At 31.6% G+C, this 21,072-nt stretch overlaps 1 protein-coding gene across 5 annotated transcripts in view; it reads left to right on the top strand.

The window, feature by feature from the left end:
• The window catches only part of WAC (WW domain containing adaptor with coiled-coil), a 114,901-nt gene that overhangs the window by 60,181 nt on the left and 33,648 nt on the right, over positions 1 to 21,072 (top strand). For 3 of the 5 annotated variants that reach the window (XR_004229775.1, XR_004229774.1, XM_031939795.1), the window contains exons 5-7: positions 1,976 to 2,091; positions 3,450 to 3,562; positions 8,281 to 8,589. Coding sequence is in view for 2 of the 5 variants with exons in the window: in XM_031939795.1 (XP_031795655.1) it covers positions 1,976 to 2,091; positions 3,450 to 3,562; positions 8,281 to 8,589 (538 nt within the window). In the remaining 3 variants the exon portion in view is untranslated. The remainder of the gene's footprint in view (positions 1 to 1,975; positions 2,092 to 3,449; positions 3,563 to 8,280; positions 8,590 to 21,072) is intronic. The other 2 variants (XR_004229776.1, XM_031939796.1) reach the window with 1 other exon arrangement.

Below are 21,072 nucleotides of genomic sequence, written 5' to 3'. Positions count from 1 at the left end.
TTGGTCAGAAGAACAAGTTGTTCTGTAAATAAGTCATAGAAATACCCCAATCATATCCAGCTGATAAAAGCAAATTTCATTAGATTTTAGTTTTTTGTTTTGTTTTTGTTTTTAAAGGCAAGATGTTCAGAGAACAGTATCTTGAGAGTTAAAAATCAGTGGCAAAGTTAATTTATATCTAGAGTCATTTCTTTTTTCCTTCAAGTTGATGTTTAGAGGAGATGGGAAGCTATAGCAGAGAAGAATAGGGAAGTTACTTGTATATTATTAAAGGTAATATTTGAATTTGTAATTTCTTTTTAAATTTTAGATGTTGGGTTCTTAAGCCTTAGATTAAAGTTAATTTATAGTACTTTAAAGGAAGGGGAGAGAGAGGATCTGCATATTCGGGGTATAGTTGATTTTTTTTCTTTTTTTTTCTTAAGGAGGGGGGAAAAAAGGGATAATCGAGATTTGGCAGGTTCTCTACTTTGCAAAGAAAAAACAAAGACATTTACAAAAGTCTGTAGAAATAGCATTGTTGCTTCACTTAGATAAAAAAGTAAATGTTTTCCCTTATTGTCAGATAACAGAATATTTTGTGATAGTAAGGAGGAAAATATTTTTTTATCTAGCACCTTTGAGGACATTGGGTATCAAATCTCAAAGAGAATTATTACCATCTTTTCCCTAACCTGATATAAGTGATGGGCAGGGTAAAGAATCAACAATTTCCAAAAGACTGGGACAGTTCTGTCATCCATTGTGGGAGAGGCAGAGTGATTTGGTAGATCATCTAAGATGATGCTTAAGTTTCTTAGAAGAATGAAGAGTGATAGACTTGGAGTCAGAATCACTTGGATCCAAATCCAAGCTTTGTCACTAATATTGTACCTGGGGGGGGGCTTAATATTTTTTAATTTCTCTGGATTTTAAACTTAATGTTTATTAAGCAAGGGGATTAGTGTTCCAAATCTGTCATCTTAAACAATTATATTTTGTGACTTTCTGATTCAAAATAATTTCAATTTTATCCCCCAATTGAATTCAGACATTATAGGTCTACCAGATGAGAAATTTTTGATCACATTTCTAGGGTCATTTCTCAGATTGTTTTATGAGCCTCCTTAGTGTCTGTGGTATGGGATGGTGACTTGGGGTGGAATCAGATTTATGGGTTCACTTTAGCCCAGAACTAGACTATGAACACAATCTGTCCTTAAGACCTGCTTTTCTTTTATTGGGCTAAGTTTTAGTCTAGTCTTTTCAGTCAAACTTGTTATTGTAAAGAAATTTAAATCAAAGCTTTAGACATAATATTTTAATATTTTTGTTTTGCCATAATAAAACAAAAAATGTATTCTATACCAGTTAGTCTAAAATCAATAATTGTACTTTTCATGATTTTAGACCCAACTTAATCTCATCTTTCAAAAAACTGTTTCAAAAGGGATTAAATAGTGAAATATGGAGGTAGTGTTTTTCATATCTTTGTTACAATAATCAAAATACATGGCAAATTTTTGTAGCTTAAAGAACATTTGTAATATTTTTGAATACAGAAAGTTGAATTTCACCACTTTTTTTTCTATCATGTAAACAATCATGTAAAACATGTTGAGCTTGATTTTACCCTGAGTGAAATGGTAATTCATAACCAGTGTTTTGGCGCCCAGATTATTTTTGTCTAAGAGAAAAAGGGCCAAATGACTATATATAATTTTCTTAAAATACTGGCATTACTAATAAAATGATTAAATCATCTAGAAATTATGTGTCAAACCTTTTTAATGCCACAACCCCCTTTTTTGTGGAATTGCCTAATACAGTTATAAATATTTAATAAGTTTTAACTTTTAATTGATGAGAGCCTTACTGTGTATATTCCTTATAATCATGTTATATTTCTATTTTTATATGTTAATTGATCTTACAATATAATATTAAGTTGTTATACAATATGTGCTAATCTTTTAAGCGTGTGGATTTTTTTTAGTCTTATGATTCTGCAGATGACTGGTCTGAACACATCAGTTCTTCTGGGAAAAAGTACTACTACAACTGTCGAACAGAAGTTTCACAGTGGGAAAAACCAAAAGAGTGGCTTGAAAGGTATTTCTTTTTATCTTAAAGATTGCACAGATGTTTTGTTTTTTTCCTACAGATTAAAATCCCATGTTTATGAATATCATTGTCCTGTTGAATTCGTAATTTGTTGGCAGACGGCACTTCTAGTAAAGAAACATTCTGTCAGTGCAGATGAACATCTGCTCAGCAGTTTACATTTTTAGAAAGGCCTTTGGTTGCATGTAGAGAGAAAGCAGTCTTCATCAAAGAGATCTGAGTTCAATTTCCACCTCTGACACATCTTGACTGTGTCATTCTGGGCTGGTTATTTAATTTTTAATACCTATGCAACTTCTGATGTAAATTCTTTCTAATGAACAGTGTTTTGGTGGTTCCAATGGATAATCCTTGGTTATAATTGTCTACAAAGTATAATTTAATGAAAACCTGAGAGAGTAGATAAAGGTCCTATCATGGAAGTCATTCATTTAATGAAAGCATTTATTTTGGTATAACATTAATACTTTCTGATATAATGTTTTTTGTTTGCAAAAATCCCATTGAATTGCAAGAAGGAAGCAATGGAATGGCAAGACCAGTGAGTGGGAAACAAGAATTGATAAAACTAGATTGCAATCCTGGGCAATTCCTTTAGAGACATATTTCTTTTCCCAGGTATCATTATTGACAGCATTCTTCAGAATATGCATTAATACATTTGCTATTTTAATCTAAATAAATAAATCCTCCCTTTCTTTAAAGAAGAATTACTACAATATAAAGTTTGATTTTTTTAGAGAGATTTATTCTCTCTTTAAAAAATTTTAAAATCCCATTTCCTATCTTCCTGTGAAGTTTAATTTTTTTGTTACCATCTTCATCCAATCCTGGGATAAAATATTTCTTCTTTTAGGTTCAGTACAATCCTTCTATAGACAATTCTTGACATGGCTATTATCACCCCACACTCCTCTGGTTTGGATGGGAAAAAGAAAAAAAAGGGTTATTTCTTTTCAGGAAATTGAAATAAATATTATCCTCATTTCCTGGTAATCTATACTATCCATTTCTTTTCCTCCCCCATTTTCTTTGGGTTACATTTACAAATTGATTACAACTGGGATGTCGCTAAACAGAATTGTAGGCTTTAGCTTTGTAGCCATTTTAGTCATTCACTGAGTTTTTCATATCTGCAAGTTAACTTTCTATTCACTTTTTGTTACAAAATTTAATTGTGTATATATTGTATTGTATTTGTGTATGTATGTGTGTATATATATATATATATATATATATATATATATATATACATACATACATACATACATACATACAAAATTTAATTGTGTATATATATATATATATATATATATATATATAAATATAAATATTTTTTTTTCCAGAGAGCAGAGACAAAAAGAAGCAAGTAAAATGGCAGTTAACAGCTTCCCAAAAGATAGGGATTACAGAAGAGAGGTGATGCAAACCACAGCTACCAGTGGGTTTGCGGGTGGAAGTAAGTATTATTTTTGTGAAAGTACCTTTAAATATCTTTACTCTTAATGAATTTATTTACATTGAAAATGCATATAGGTTTACATTTATGTACAAAAAGTATGTATTTGATTGCTTTGTTTTAGTCAAGGATGTTGCATGCTTACACACACAAACCTTCATGCTCATTCACACAGACTTCCATCTCTCTCCCCTCCCTACTCCCCACACAATGTTTAGTTTTTATAAATATGTGAGAGGATAGAGTATCATCATATCTCTCACCTCCTCCATAACCAATTGCCATTTAAAAACAGGAGATGGTCATTTGAAAATTAATAATGTCATAGCATTCTAGTAATACTAACTAGTTCCTAACTGACAAATCCATAGAGATACTGGGAAGATCTAATGGATTTATGATGCAGCTTAATAGACACACTTATAACCCGGCATCTAAAATTGTTGATAATACTAATTCTGGGAAATTAGTTTTCATACTAGTATAATGTCCTAGGAATTAAATTTCAACCAATTTCATGATTTTAAATGTGTCAATATCACTTTAACCTGTTTCATTATAATCTGTTAAAAATTATAGAAAATATTCCTGTTGGAACACTTTTGTTAGCTGCCATGTTGTTTGGAGAATAGTGACCTGAGCAGCATTTCAGACTATCTTTGGGACATTTTAGTGTATAAAATTTTGTCAGAATTGGTTAGTTGCTTTTGAACATGGCCATGAACCATATATAAAAAATGTTGAGTGTTAATTATCCTAGAGACTATTTTTTATCTATGTAGAGGAGAACTGAATCTTTGTAAGGAAGAAATGAAATTTACTTTTATATTATATCATTAAATACTGTTCCACAATTCATTAATTATGTAGGCTTGAAATGCTACCAAAGTATTTAATATTTCATCCAAGGAATATTTTCAGTACTTGACCAAACCCAGAGAGTTATTTAAAGTTTGTTTTTGGTTTTGTTTTGTTTTGTTTTGTTTTTGTTTTGTTTTGTTTTGTTTTGTTTTGTTTACCAGTGCTATGAAGGTAATTTGCTTTTTTAAATTTGTTAATTAAAAAAAAGAAAGAGAAATTGTAAGAGTCAAAATAGTGATACTTTTTTGTGGTGCTTAGTTTCTTTGCCATAAAAATCTTTTATAAAACAATTAGTTTTAGCTTTTTGGAAATTATTCTAAATTTCGAGAGATGAAAAATAAACAAGTATTAGCCATTTTTACAAAATACATTCACATAAAATCATTTTCTTTGCTACCTAGAAAAATCCCATGAGGTACTAAATCTGAAATTTGTAAAATGTATTTGTAGATTTTTACCTTCACAGTTTTTGATTCTTAGAGATTAGTTACACTTTGAAAGTTTATTAATACTAAAGGTCAAATTCATCTTTGAACATGTATATGGCAATAATTATTCTTGATTTTTTGGTTTATGATGAAGAATTTATTTAATATGATTAAACTATATAAATCAGGGTGCCATTTGACCATTTAGTTTCAAAAACTGGTGGAAATTTGAATTATAATTCTGTATTTGGAAAGTTTTCTTTCCCATTCCAACCCCTCTTATTTTACAATTGAGAAAACAGGCTAAAAGGTATTGTGTTGTTTTTGTTAATTTTTAAAGAATCACTTGTAAAGAAATAGGGGTGGCAGAATTGTGGTGCCTAGGTGGAAACTATAATTAAAACTGACTGTGCTGATTGTTTTTGACATTTATACAAAGTTAAGGACTATTTAAAACAAAATTTCTTCAACATTAATAGAATTTTTTTTTTTTAATTTCCTATTTTTGGAAAAACCTTTTGTGTTTTCAATCAGCTAACTCTTGAACATACCTGATTTTTAGTACATTATTATGTGGGTTGATTTCTTATTAAGTTGGAAGTGTACCTGGTAAAATGACAAGAAACGAAGTCTTTCAGATTAAGAGAATCTAGTTCAATTACCCCTGTAACTCCTTGTTTTGGAATTGTTGATATTTTTTGAATCGTGAAACCTCCTTATTTTAGTGGAAGATCCAGGGTCTAGGGAGAAGAAACTTAAAGTCATCCTGCCTCCTGACCTAGTTTCTCATGGTAACCTCTGATACTTTTATACAATGTTGGTGCAGTAGGAGAGAAAAAACAAACTCCACTTATTCTTTTGTCCTTCATCTGCATGCATTCCTGCCTATGTCAGCATAACCTTGGGGTAGGATGTCCCTGGTACCTCCTATACATTGGTGCTCAAAATTTATATGCCTCTGCACATAGAAATATTGTGGGTTATTGGCAGAAGGGCTGCTGGACTCTTTCTTTGCAATTTGGGGTCTATTAGAGAGCTTTCTGAAACATTGAGATGGTTAATTTATTTGCCACAGTTGCTGTGTGTCAGAGGCTGGACTTGAACCCAAGTCTTGTTTTCTTCAAGGCTAGCTAAAATCTATCATGCCATAGTATCTTCCTTACACAGAAAATCAACAATTTTAAATCCATCTTCCTTACGATGGTGTGGGAAATTATAAATTTTTCTAGTGACTTGTGTAATTGAGCATCAGAAATAGTTTGAATGTACTAAAACGTTTGAAACATTTTAAATAATGTATAATTTTTAGCCAGCAAATGATGGAGCTATACATACTATCATTGGTTTTTTTCCCCCATCAATTTTGTTATGTCTCATCTAATTTGTTCTCTAGAAAACCATTTCTTTATAGATTATTGAGTCTATATGGGATATTATTTAGAACTCCTGAGTGAAATTTACATGCTTGAAGTTTTTACCTCTTCATTGCCTAAGTTGGTTCACTTGACATATTTTTGGAAGAAATAGCATATCTTTGCAACATTAGAATGTGAGAATGTTAATTAGTTTGATAGAACTTCAAAGGAATTTTCTTTAGTGTACACAAATGAATTTTATGTCTAGTTAAGCATAGAGATTGGCTATAGGAGTTTGTTTGCTAGTATAGTTAAAGTAACAGTCAAGTAGAAAATTGGACAAGGCATTGGGAAAACTAGCCTTGTAAAATACTGCTTCCCCATTTGCCTCCACAGACATTTTCTCTTGGCAATCATTCACATTCTAATGCATTTTGTAGGATAGTTACATTTTGTTTTTTAGGATGACAGCTTACACAAAAAAGTTAATTACTACTCAGTTTTTGGTGGTTCATTTTCTAACTAATAAAAGCCTATTTCTTCCTAGTCAAGTTATAGGTTGATAGGTATGTTCTTTAAATAATTGTCTTTTATCAGTTTACCCTCCCGAAAATTTTATTTGATCAGTTAAAATTTTAAGTTTAAGTGGAGGGTTTTTTGTTTTTTTTTTTTTTTTGTGGTGATGGTAGTGGTAGTTGTTACAGCAAATAACTTCATACAAAATTACTTACTAAATTGATTTAGCTACAATTTTTTACCATATGCATATTCTAAGAGATTATAAGATTGTTGGTTCATATTCAAAACATGTTTTTTTTCATTCAGAAAATGAATTCTTACCCTATTTTTTTTTTTTTTTTTTTTAATGATGGTTTTTGGACATTGAGCAGTTATGGGTGAGTTGGGGTGGGGTTTGGAAAATAGATAGCATATCATTTAATATTAAATCAAGAAAGTTTATTTTTTTTAGCAAAGAATATGGTTTTAAGGTAATTAAGGAAGCTAATAGCAATATAGATAAAAGTAAAGACAGCTGCTTGGTGCATGTCATTTGAAATGATACCTTTTGTATTCCTATAAATGTTAATATTTTTATTTTCTAAAAATTCCTTCCTTCTTGGCACATAAAGTATTAGTTTGGTGATAAATTATGTTTGTTATTGTTGTGGTTCAAATTGGAGTTGTGTTCAGTTTTTGAGTCTAGATTGGTATACACAAGTGCCTTATCTTGAACATTATAAGGCATTTGTAATTTCAGTTTTTCACAGGTAGTGAAACTACAATAAGTTCATGTTGTTCATGTGGGGCTGTTTTTTTTTTTTTTTTTTTTTTTAAAGTTGTAAGAAAGTATCTTTGTACCTAATGGTACCATCTAATTGGTTTTTAAAAAGAAAATTGTGATAGATTATTTTCAGGTGTTCCATGATTTATACTTAACTTTTTTTTTTTTTTTAACTATCTTAAGAGGTTCATAATTAGCTTATTTTAACATGTTTATCAAATAGCTAGCAATCTAAAAATAGTTAGCAAATCCTTAATTAGGCTGAAATGACCTATAATTGTATAGGTAATAATTTTCAAGTAGGACTAGTAATACAAGTGGTATTACCCATATTTTTTTGTATTGTATCTGCTCTTTTTTTTTTTTTTTTAAAATCACTGATTAGGGTCCAGGTATTTTGAAAAAGATTTACTTATTCATGTTTTCTATTAAATTTAAAAAAACTATTAGAACATTTTTGTCATACTTCCAAAAACAGAGATAGAATATATATTTTAAAATAATTTGTATTGAACTCATTTTTCAAAATTTAGAAAATTTGTGACTTAAATAGAGTGACATTTGAGTGTAGCTATGAGAAGGGTATGTTATAGTTGAGACTTATCTCTTCCATTGATCTTTGAGAAGTTGCATGATGATAGAATTTCAGAAACTTAATTAGGTTGGAATTTTATAAAAAGAGATTTAAGTATTAGCATGTTGCTCAATTAGCCAATGTTAAAGACAGGTTTCTAACGTAATCTTTTTTTTTTTCCCCCTCGTTCCAACATTCCTTTGCGAACTGAACAAAAGTGGAAGACAAGCATTCCAGTGATGCCAGTAGTATGCTCCCACAGAATATTTTGTCTCAAACAAGCAGACACAATGACAGAGACTACAGACTGCCAAGAGCAGAGACTCACAGTAGTTCTACGCCAGTACAGCACCCCATCAAACCAGTGGTTCATCCAACTGCTACCCCAAGCACTCTTCCTTCTAGTCCATTTCCTCTACAATCTGATCACCAGCCAAAGAAATCATTTGATGCTAATGGAGCATCTACTTTATCAAAACTGCCTACACCCACATCTTCCATCCCTGCACAGAAAACAGAAAGAAAAGGTATGACCTCTATTGTCAGATATTGCACGTTGAAGTTGAATTTCTGGTATTAGTGTAAGATTTCCATTTGGTTTAAGAATTTTCTTAAAATTAACAAAAGAAAAACAAGACTAATAAGTTCTCTAGAATGATTTAATAAACATTTAGTTACAGAGTAAGCTGAATGAAAATAAAATAAAACTGATTTAATTGAAACATTAAAATATTAGATTTATTATGGATATTAAAAAAGATTGAACATCCCTTCAGATTTTTATAAATTTTCAGATGTTTCTAGAATTTCATTAATGTATTCATCTCTTAAACTTTCTAGGAATCAGGAATTTTAAATAATAGGTGACATTTATGATACAATTTCAAAGTACTTTATAATTAGTTTATGAATTACATTTATTTAACATAACATAAGTTTATTCACAGCATTTAGATGAGAAAATAATTTTTTGCACACAACAGTCCCCAAATCAATAAATAGCACTGTCTGGATTAAAGTTTGACATAATTAGTGAAATAAGTTAAACTGATAAAGTATTAACCTATACCTATTCCACAGTCAAGTTTTGGATGATGATAGTAACAATAATAAAAACAACAGGAACAACAAATAGTATTTCTTTGCTTAAGAAGATAACAATTTTGTCAGGAAAGACATGACACATTATAAATGTGAGATGTTGGGGGGTGGGGAAGGTTCATTAATTCATATTCAAAGAACATTACATGTAAAAAATACTGAAGAATAGTTGTAAAACGTTAAATAAAGAAATCTGAGGATACATGCACAACATTAATGCTGAAAATAATTCTAAATAGAGTGGGATTATAGAAGCATTTGTAGAGGAAGGTAATTATTGAATAAGTCTCTGAGCAAATATTCATTCTACCTCTCCTTTTATTTGGTAAATGTATAATTCAACTTGCAACATTAATTCCATAATTATTTTAAATTGTTTTATGAATTTTCTTATTTAAGAAGTGCCACATCACTGATAATCTCATGACAAAATACTAAATATTCAGTGGTATTGATCCCATAATAATATGTTGTACCCAGTACTTTTTGTCTGCTAGCAGTGATTTTTAGTTGTAGTACATTCCTTAATCAAATTTTTAAATGAGAATTTTCAAAGAAATTTCAAGTTTACTATGCATATACAAACAGAGCACTTAGGGAGATGAGAAATTATAAAACTAAATGTATCATTTCTTCCTCTTTTTACAGAGTTTCTTTGACTACATTTCTTTCTTAGTTCCAAAATAGTTCCTTGTTTTTAAAATTATATTTTATTCTTTAAAGAATAAGCTTCATTTTGGATGATGGAAAAAACTTGTAATAAGATTTCCATAAAAAAAAGATAATTGTGATAAACAACTGCAGAATTAATCTTAAATCTGATAGTTTTACTTGAGTTAATTATTGCTCAATTACATAAACAAAAATTACTGTTAAGATTTTTTCATAATGTAGCATAGATGAGTAAGAATTTCTTATAATTTTCTCAAGTATATTCATTCATTTTAGAACTACAAATTATTCACAAAACATTTATAGCTCAAATTGCTTTTATCTATTCATTAAACAATAGATCTTCTTCCCTCATTCCCTGTCTCTCTTCTTCTCCCGTCCTCCTCTTGGGCGTTTTTTAGCTTAGTGGTGGACTTTGCCTTGACTTGAAAGAAAGAACATTAATATGCCTTGTGATGTAATCGTAGTTCAGCTTTATTCAGGATTACATTTATCTCTTCTCCAATTTAATTTTAATGTTTTTTAATTATAAAATTGATCTCCCAGAGCTATCTTATCAAAACATAGTACTTTTAAAATTATTAGATTTTGTGTTTATCCATATCTGGAAGATAGTGTTATTCTTCGATTAAATGTCCTATATTCAAATTCAATGAACACTTTTTAAGGGCTTCAAGTATGTCAGGTACTTAAGGTACAAGTGTAGATATGACACTGGGATCAAGGGTTTTAAGAAATGTATTAGATTGGAAGAAATTAATGGATTTGACATTTAAGTAGCTGAATAATTTCCCAGGTAGTCGTTGAAGATAATTACAGCTATGTAAGCTGCAGTAAGTAGCAGGATGTTTGTACCTTTAATAGGTCAGAAATGGAGATAGATAAATGAGTTCAGTTTTAATAATGTTATTGTTGAGATGAATAAAAAACAGGAGGGAGATAAATATTTGTCTTTTGGATACCTTTGATAATTGAGGCTATAGGGTAATACAATCAGAAAAGAAAATTACAGAAATAATAGGGAGGAAGGCCAAACATAGTCTCTAAGGAGGTTCAGAAAGATTGTGAGTGCGTATCACAGAAACAAAGTTTTGAGGGTCTTCCCATCCTTCCAGAGACCTAGATTTCTGCCCTTGGAGCCATCCTTTCACCTTCATCTTCCCTTTTCTTTCATGTTGAATTAGTTGCCAAATCTTGTCGATTTCTGCATCTACAACATCTCTCATGTCTCTACTCAGATGATCACCAGCCTTGTTCAGGCCTCCCATCACTTTTTCACCTGGACTCTTTGAGTAGCCTTCTAATGAGTTTCCCTGCTGTATAGTAGTGGATAAAATGGTCTACTTGGAGTCAAGAAGACCCAAGTTCAAACTCCATATTTGACACTAAATTGGCTTTGTGACCTTGGACAATAGTAACTTTATCTGCTGGGCCTTTAATAAGAGAATGATACCTGTAGTGTATACCTCTTAGGAATATTGTGAAGATCAAATCATAGAATTCCAACAAAATGTTTTTACATTCAGTAGTAATTAGTTTTCTTCTTTCTTCAGTCCATCTTTTATATAACTGCTAAGTTAATATTCCCAAGGCATAGATCTTATCATGCTTCTTCAGCTCTAGGAGCTCCACTGGCTCCCTTTTTATCTCCAAATCAAAAATAACAAATCTGGGGCTTAGACATCACAGATTTGCTCCTCCTCGCACACGTTATTCTCCTTCATACCAGCCAAAATGACCTAATTCCATTTTGTGCCATTCTATTACCTAGGCTTAAAATGCACTATGTTTTTGTCTCTGACTTGTATAATCCATAGGTTTTTTTCATTTATCAACCTATATGCCCTTTCCTACAGGGGTTTTATTCTAGTCCTCGAGTTTCTATTTGTCCCATTCTTTTTTCTACTTCTTAGAGCCACTCCCTTTACTTTGTATTTCTGCAAGGTAAACTCCTGGAGAAGAGGAAAAGGTTTTGTTTTTGTTATTGTATTCTTAGTACCCATCATCTTGCCTAACCCATATTAGGCAATTAATAAATGCTTGATAAATGAATTAATGGATAAATAAATGAAGAAATGAGAACATATCAAGAAGAAAAGAAAGATCGATAGTTTCAGATGCTGCTGCTAATCGGCTGTTGAGCAGATGAGAATTGGGGGTGGTGGTGGTCATTATGTTTATTAACAATCTAGGAATTAAGAGAGAGCAGTTTCTTTAGTATGGTAAAGATATAAAGCAGGTTGTAAGGGATTTAGGAGTTAATTGATGATGAAGAAATAGAGGCAACAAGCTTAATTGTTTGATGGTGAAGAAGGAAAGAGTAGTTTGAGAAAGTGGAGTAATTGAGGTCAACTGTAATTTTAGAATTATTCAGAAGGTAGTAAATGAGGATTTTCTGCAACAAAATGAGGGCTTTGAAAAGGAGGAAGAATATATTATAGGAATGGGAGACAAGAGGTACATCTTTTGTGACGATTAGCAGGTATGTCAGTTTTGGCTAAAGAGAGCCATGAGAAGACTAAGAGAGTTAGGAAGGTTCATATTTGTGAAGAACTTTAAATACCAGTCAGAGGATTTTATATTTGTTCCTTGAGGAAATAAGAATTCAGTGGAATCAATTGAAGAATATAGATAGTCAGACCAGGGTGTTAGAGCAGGGAAAATCACTTTGTCAGCTATATAGAAGATGGATTGCAGTAGTTAGATACTTTAAGCAAGATCAAATGAAATGGACGTAAGATGCTGTAGGAGTGGAAGATTTCAACTAGTAGATCAGCTATTGTTAGAAGTGGAGCATTTTAATAAATCTTTTACTTGGCTTCGTTGACAGTTTCATCCTTGAGTTTGTAGAGGAATTCCTTAGGAAGGCTGCTTTTCCAATAAAGATAGTTTTGTTGGTGAGATATAATGATGGTAGCTTTAAGAGAAATGCTTTTATTGATAGTTTGTCATAACCATTTATGACTACTTTGAGCCCACTCTTATACCCTATAGGAAAGATTGCAAAAATTAATCCTTTGGACTCTGTCTCTGGAAAGAGCTGATTTTTTTAAATTCTTAAAGACAAAAAGAGGCAGTGGGGCAGTAGGTAAAGAGAAGTCGTATGGTAGAAATATAGTTTGACCTTGAAGATAAGAAAATTGTTGGCCAGATCCTGCCTTAAAAATACTGGCGGAGTAAGCTGGAGCAAGTCACGTACTTGCTTAGTATTATAGCCTGTGGTGTCAGACTGGTAGAATACCACAAATCAGTGTTATCTATTTTGTGTTGGATTTGTTGTTGTTAAATATTTCCTCAAATTTTACCTTTTAACCAGTTTGGGGGCAGTGGGGATTTTACATGTGATCTTAGGAAACTCTTCATAAGTTGCCAAGAAATTGCTTACCTATCTTAGTAGCATTCTCTCTTTCCTATCACTGAGAACTCCCTAAATTCATGAAATTTAACATTTAATTTACCCTTTTGCACCTTAAAAATTATTTCCTACAGCAAAGTGGAGATGGGCAAACTCAGGTTAGAGTAGTTGATCCATGTTACACCTGAGGAAACTGAAGATAAATGAATTGTTCAAATCTGATAACATTTAGAGCCAGATTTAAATTGTGTCATGGATTTAGAGCTAAAAGGGACTCCAAAGGCAGTTCTTCTTCAGTTACAGATAAGGAAACTGTGACCTGAAGAGGTTAAATGATTTCCCTGCGGTCACCCAAGGCAGTTAATGTCAGAGGATTTGAACCAAAGGCCACTGGATTCTTTTCACAGTGCTGTGCTGCCCTAACTTTTCTCACTCCACATCCAACATTCTTTCCATTACATCATCCTACCTCTCTAAAACTCTTCCCCCAAACAAAATTTCAATGGCACAATTTCAAATTATTTCAATGAGAAATTAAACATTAATATTTAAAGAGAACAATGGGGACTCTTTTGAATTGTGGTATTTTGGGTTTCTCTCTCTCTCTCTCTCTCTCTAAATTGGGGAACATTTCTAAACTAAAGAATTGTTGGATTTGGGGGAGGGGGTTGTTTGTTTTTAAAGTCAGTAATTTAAGGGATTATTATGAGGCCAATCCAAGGATAAGAGTCAAAGAAAAAATGAAAGTACAACAAAAAAGCTTTATGGGAAAAAATTTGCTTGTCATAATATTTGGTACAAAAAACACTTAAATACTTATTAATGATTAGACTACGTGAAATATAATGTCTCTTTCAATGCTAATTCTAACTTTTCAGTCGAAAGAATTTTTGCCTCTTGGATAATTTTGTTTGATTTATGGTACAACAAGCTTAATTTAAATTTGTGGTAATAAAAAATTTTGTTTCTCTAGCCATAGTTTGCATTTAAATTTGTGGTAATAAAAAATTTTGTTTCTCTAGCCATAGTTTGCATTTTCATTTATCTTTTTTTTAGTTGGTAGAAGGGATCTTAAGAGTTTATCCATTATTATTAGTCCATTAATCATTCAGTCTATATGTATTTTTCAAGTACTTATGTTAGGCATAACATAGGCCTATGTTAGGTGATATAAAAATGTTGGTGAAACAAATCAAAGAAGCAGTTGCTACTCTCAGACAGCTTTCAGTTTAATAAAAGCACACATACACAATATCAAGCAATATAAGATAGAGAGGACACTCACCATGGGGGTAAGAGGGTGGGAATTTTCCTCATTTTACTTATGTAGAAAATTAAATTCAGAATAATTAAGGCTTCTGTGCAAGATTACAAAATTAGCAGCAGAGATTACCTTCTACCATAACAATGTTTTCATTGGGGGTTATTTGGGGAAAAGCATGATTGATTTGGTTTTGAAATAAGATAGATTTCATACCGTGTCATTAAGAATTTTAGTGAGCTTTTCTACACATTTCAGAAGGGTTCCCCCCCGCCCCATCCAGAATATCATACTGGCCTACTTGCTGTCCTTTGCTTATTACTTTTCATGTCCTTTATTCATTCTTTCCTCCTGGCTATCCTCAATGTCTGGAATGCTCTCCTTTCCAAATTTTTCCTTTCTCCCTGGCTTCTTTCCAGACTTGGATTGCTACCTTCTGCAGAAGGCCTTTCCCTCTAAATGTACTTATTTATTTACTTGTTGTCTCCTCTGTTGTTATGTTAATTTTTTGACTATTTTATATATTTCTAACCCTACTGCAGGGCCTGATGCCTTGGCACAGAGGAGCTATCTTCTCTCATATCTGTTGACACCACCTATTCTCACCCATAACTTTTTATTCCCTAATCTACCACGGAATGAACCAGTCTTGCATCTTTTCTTCTGCTTTTTGTATTCAGTTCTTTTCATATTTTCTGAGGGTTTTTCTTGCTAGTAACAGTGAACAACAAGTTAAAAAGACTTCTTACCTGTGTTGGAAAAGAGAATTTGGAGTTGAAGGTCTGCACTCATATTTGGGCTGCCATTTACTATCTGTGTGGTCTTGGCAAGTTAATTTACCTCTTTAGGTCTCAGTTTCTTCGACTTAAAATGAAAGATTTGAGCTTGAAATCTCTGATTCCCCCTTCTTTCTTTCCTTACCCCTCTATATAGGAAACAAGTTAATACATTTTAGTTTGATTTTGTATAAATTGGGGACCACATGTGATCTGATGTTGGCATATCTTTTTTTAAAAGTTCCAATAACTTTTCCCTTCCTAAAATAGATAGTATTCTTATTGAGTAAAATTCAGTATTGAATATCCTTATTCTAATTACAATCTTATTGAATAAAAATATCCAAGTTTATTTTTGAATTAAATATTTTGGTATTTCAGTTGTTATATGGTCCAAGTAGTGTGGGACTTAGTTGCTATAGATTCTCAACTATTCATATTGACTTATCCTTTGTGATTCTCTTTCATTAAGAATTTACCTCGTGCTCTCTGTCTTTTTCTGATTCTTTAAATAATTTGTGAAATTTTCAGCAATAAGTTTTGATTATATGGTTAAATGCTATAAAGTTATAATGACCAGCATTAGCTTCAAAAGAACAGATAGCAGATGACAGCCTCCCCCTTTCTTTGTAAAAATGGGATGATAATGGATGTAGGATACTGCATATGGTGCCAGATTCTTTTTGATTTGTTTAGTTTTGAGAAACTTTTTTTTTTTATTACTTAATATTTAAAAAGGATGATATTTAGGAGGCATTACACTAGTAAACACATGGATTTTCTTTTCACAACATAATTGGTCCAAATGCTTTTCCATTCATGCATGTCTTCAATCATCTTTTCTGTCACATTATTGTTAATTAGGCTCAGTATGTGTCTTCCCTTTGCTCATTAGAATTTTTTATGCCACTGTGGTCTTAATGTTCTCTGATTTTATTCAATGGTTAAAAAAAATATTTTTTTCATGCCTGCTATATATGACAGCGTACTAATGACTCACAGAAATGTAATAATTACTGAGAGATTATTTGCATTTTAAAAAAAGATGGACTTTCATCATAAATAGCATTTTGGAGTGATTGAAAGTACAATTTTCTAATGTGATCCAAACCTACTCATCATTTGTTTTTGTTCTTCATACAGAATGAGATCTGTTTGTGATACCTGTATAAGATCTATGTAAATTCGACTTCTCATCCAACAGTATGTCAGTAGTTTGGTTAACTTGAATTTTTACATCCACTTATTTTCCAGTGTGGGCCAGAAAAGACAAGTTTGTTTTGAATGTTCATAAAGTAGGACTTAAAATGACCAAGAAACCTTAAAAAGATATCCAGATGTAATTATTATTGTCATATTAAGCTATATGCATTCAACTAAATGTCATCAACTAAAAGTATCAAATATACTTAAGTAGTTTTGAATTTGTGCAAATGTTTGATGAAATCATCACAGACTAAGGGTCAGCAAGCTGCATCTTCTTTTTTATAATTGCACCTAAGAATGCTTTTTACATCTTAATATAAAATTTTATTGCTTTTAAAAATGTGAAAACCATTAGAAACTTGGGGTACTATAGCAAAAAAGGCCAAGGGCTGTAGTTTGCCTATCTTTGATCTAGATGACATTAAGCTGGTGATTCTATCTCTCCTTGGCTAAGCTAAAATTTATGAACATATACACTCATTCATATACACATTCCCTTTCACTTTATGGATAATATAGTCAGGTGGAAAGTTTTGCATTACAATTTTGGAAACGTAGATGCTATTCATGATTGTACCATTCTTTGACCTGTTCTATCATTATTTTACATGATGACCAAAAGCAATAAAAATTAACAAATTTCGTTTTTATTTCTATTTGGGCATTTGACTAATTTCTTTTTATTATTTCATCTTCACCGATTCCTTTATTAGTATATCTTTCTAATTCTTGAACTAAGGCTTTATTTGAGGCTCAAAAAATGTACTTTATTTTGTGTAACTATAATAGTATCTTAGTCTCAATAATTTTATTAAGATTTTTTAAAGTTATGAACTTTAAAGTTAACCTGGAGCAGATAGTTTCATTCTTTTCACTTTTGTCCCCATGCCCAGCAGTTTTATTTCATACAGACTTTTGTTTTATTGATGATTTTTTTTTTTTGCATTTGCATTTCTGTTTTCCTAGTAACATACCATAATCCAGTGTTCATTGCTCCTCTCACCCCCTCATTCTGCTTCTTCCATTCTTCTCTCTCCCACCCTTACCCCCCTTCTCACCTCCCCCACAACAACCACAAACCATAAAACAACACATTGAAGAGTTTCAAACCTTCTAAAAAAGACCTGGATCTAGATCATACATTAATACTCACTAGTCCTATGGGCAAGTCATTTGTACCTCAATGTAACTAACTTAAGCAATTTTCTTAAGATTTTTCTACTAAGACACAGACTTTGTAATCTGTGTTGATGGTAAAGATTCACAGCACTACACCTTTCCTAGATCTTTTCTGTACTTTTTTTTTTTTTAAACCCTTTCTCTTTTCTTGTCTATAAGAATCTTTTATGGTAAGATTGTAAAACATAGCCACTGGCTTTTTGTTGGCTTTTGTTTTTTTTTTTTTTTAAATAATATATTTCATTGTGTAAATTATAATTCATAGTTGTGGTTGTCAAAATTTCATCCATAATTGACACCTCTTCCTTCAACATAAAGGAAAGCCAGGTATTATTACCCCAGTTTGTTTGCATTATGAGGTTGTTTTCCCTTTTACTGCCCCAGTTTTATGTATAGAGAGGAAAGCAGACTTTTGATAGGTGAAAGAGATTTTAAGCACCAAAAGGCTTTGAAATACCTGTAGATTTTAACTTTATATTCCTTAGTGGGCCTTAACCTAGGTTACAGAAAAACTGATTAAATACTTTTTGTTTGATTTTGTAGTTCTTCATAAAGATTGTTAGCTTTGATGGGTAGTTAACAGTAGTCATTTAAATATGATTTAGGTGTTTGTAGCATCAAAGTTTTTGTGGATAAAATTTTAGAAGCACTAGAATAGTGTTTTTAGAATTGTATTATAGCTGTTGTATAAAACTGATCTTTAGGAAAAGTTAGTTGAAAGGCATTAGAAAATTAGTCTTATTGTTGGCTTACCATGGTTTATTAGTGCTCTAAAATAAGAAAATGCACTTTCTCCAGTGCAGGTCTGCAGCCAATGTGTAACTTAAGAGTTGCAGTGAATTTCTGAGGAGACTTAGGGGGTGTAAGTGACATGTTCAGGGTATCTATCACATTCATTATGTAGCACAGTGCTTTTGTCCATCACTATCTACTTTTCCAGAGTGTGTCTCACTGTAAGATTATGACACTTTAAAATAATTTAATGTTCGTGGGGCTATCATATTAGTTAATTCATAATCCAGATTTTAACATTGTAATTTATATTTTTTGTTTTTATTTCACTTATAATCATTTTTGAATATGTACTGGGACCTCCCTTCCATGTCAGTGAATTCATTCTGGGTGGTCGAATAATGAAAAAGTGGAGGGAAAAACCTCAACCCCCACCCCACCAAAACAACAACAAAAAAACAGCATTTCAGTAAGTTAACTAAAAACACTAATCAGTAAGCATTTATTATATGCCTTCTATGTACTAGACAAAAACATGCAAGATGTTAAGATTCAAAGACAAAAAATTAAAATGCATTTTGTTGGAGGATAGCAGCAGATGTCAAGGGGTTCTTACACCCTTTTTGGGAAGGGGGTGCATTTATTCCTTTGGCAGTCGGGTAAAGCTTGTTTATCCTTTCTTGAAAGTTTTTAAATACATAGAATTACAAAGAAAACTAATTTCATTGAAATAGTTATCAAAGTATTAAAAGAAGTTCATTGACACCATAAGAATCTCTGGTTTATTAAGTGTTTCTCTATGATGACCAAATATCGATATGCTTATATATTACTATAAACCTGCAAATAAAAAATTCAAATTTGAAATAACAGAAATATGCTTATTTCTTAATTGCTTAAACTTCTATAATTTTAGGCCATTTCTGTAAAATGCGGCTTAGTAAATAGTAATTAAAATAGAAATTTTGATACTAAATGTTTGAGGTTGTCAGTGTTGTGATTTGAATAAATTCTCATGCCTGAGAATCTGAAATTAATTTTATGAATCATTTTTTGGTAATTTGCTCCCTCTACTGGCAAAACTGCAAAATTATTTGATAGTCGATAATTTTACAGTAAGACAATTGGAAAGTAAACAACTGATAGGAACTAAAACTAATAAACTCCCAACATTATATTCCCAAGAAAATTCTTTTCATTTTTATACATATTGATTAAAGTAGTAATGATGATTATTTCACTTGCTTTTCATAATAACTCTGAGATTTGTGCATGTCTTTTTAAGTGAAAAATTTAATACTTTTCTGCAATTAAATGTAATAAAAATTTTTAAATTTGAAAGTCTCTTCTTCTCTTACCCCCTTTCTGAGAATAAAAGTAATTTGATATAGATTATATATGTATAGTCATGTGAAACATTTCCAAATTAGCCATGTTGCAAAAGAAAACACAAGCAAGAAAAATGGAGTTTTAAAAAATATGCTTCCATCTACATTCAGACTTCTATCACTTCTTTCTTTAGAGGTGGATAATATTTTTCATCATGAGTCCCTGGGAATTTCCTTTGCTGAGACCTAAGTTAATTCATAGTTTCATTATTGCTGTTACTATATAAAGTGTTCTGGTTCTGCTCCCTTCACTTTACATCAGTTACTATAAGTCTGACTGGGTTTTTCCTGAAACTCTCTTGCTTGTCATTTCTGATAGCATAATAGTATTCCATCATGATGAGAATATGTTTTAAGGAAATATTTATAGTCCCACTTTGACAGAATATCAAGGCTCAGCAAGCTTATTACATTGCCAATTAAGGTCATATAACTGCTTAGTGGTTGAGTCAGGATTTGTACTTTGGTATTTTGATATCTAATTTCTTTTCCTTCCATGATGCCATGATAAATAATTTAGTTTTATTTTGGTTATTTATAAAAAACTGGTTAGGGAAATTAATGAAAATCATGAACTAGCATGATATAATTAATGGCCAGAATTGCAGGTTTTGAATTAGGAAGAGCTAAGTTCAAATCCTTCTTCAGATACTTATAGCTATATGACTCTTATATCACTTAATCTCATTTATAATCACTTAATCTCAGAGATTGGTCGGTAATCTTGAAGGTCCCTTCCAGAAATGTATGATCCTGGGGGTAGCTAGGTGGCACAGTGGATAGAGTACCAGCCCTGAATTCAGCAGGACCCGAGTTTAAATCTGGTCTCAGACACTTAAAACTTCCTGACTATGTTATCGTAGGCAAGTCAGCCCCAATTGCCTTCTGTCTCGAGGAGAATGAGGTTCAGACTAGAAAAGGGAAAATAAAATTGGAAGGGATAAGTATTTGGCCACTTTGTTAATTTAGATCTCTAGAGCCAGGATAATCATACTCTAGAAAACTAAGAAATAAACCTTTAGATATCCAATCATAAGCTATTGTTTGTATTAAAAACAACAACAACAAAGCCAACAGAAAATATGGAGGATCATGAAAAGATTAAAGACTTGTAAAATGTTCAAAAAGATTAACATTTTGAGACAAGATCATCAATCCAGAATTAGAAGGGATTTTAGAGATCATTTAGTACAACTCTCTGAAAAATAAGAAGCTGTAGAATACTGATAGGGAGACTAGGGTCCAAGAGAGGCAAGTATCGTAGCTAAGATCTGAACCAGGTCCTGTAATTTGAAAAGCAGTGTTCTTTTTGTGATGCTGCAGTTAGCCTGTGGTAGAAT

Source organism: Sarcophilus harrisii, chromosome 5 (genome assembly GCF_902635505.1).
Source record: "Sarcophilus harrisii chromosome 5, mSarHar1.11, whole genome shotgun sequence".
Classification (NCBI taxonomy): domain Eukaryota; kingdom Metazoa; phylum Chordata; class Mammalia; order Dasyuromorphia; family Dasyuridae; genus Sarcophilus; species Sarcophilus harrisii.
Note: the sequence above shows the minus strand (reverse complement) of the source record. Positions and strands in the feature narration are given on the sequence as shown.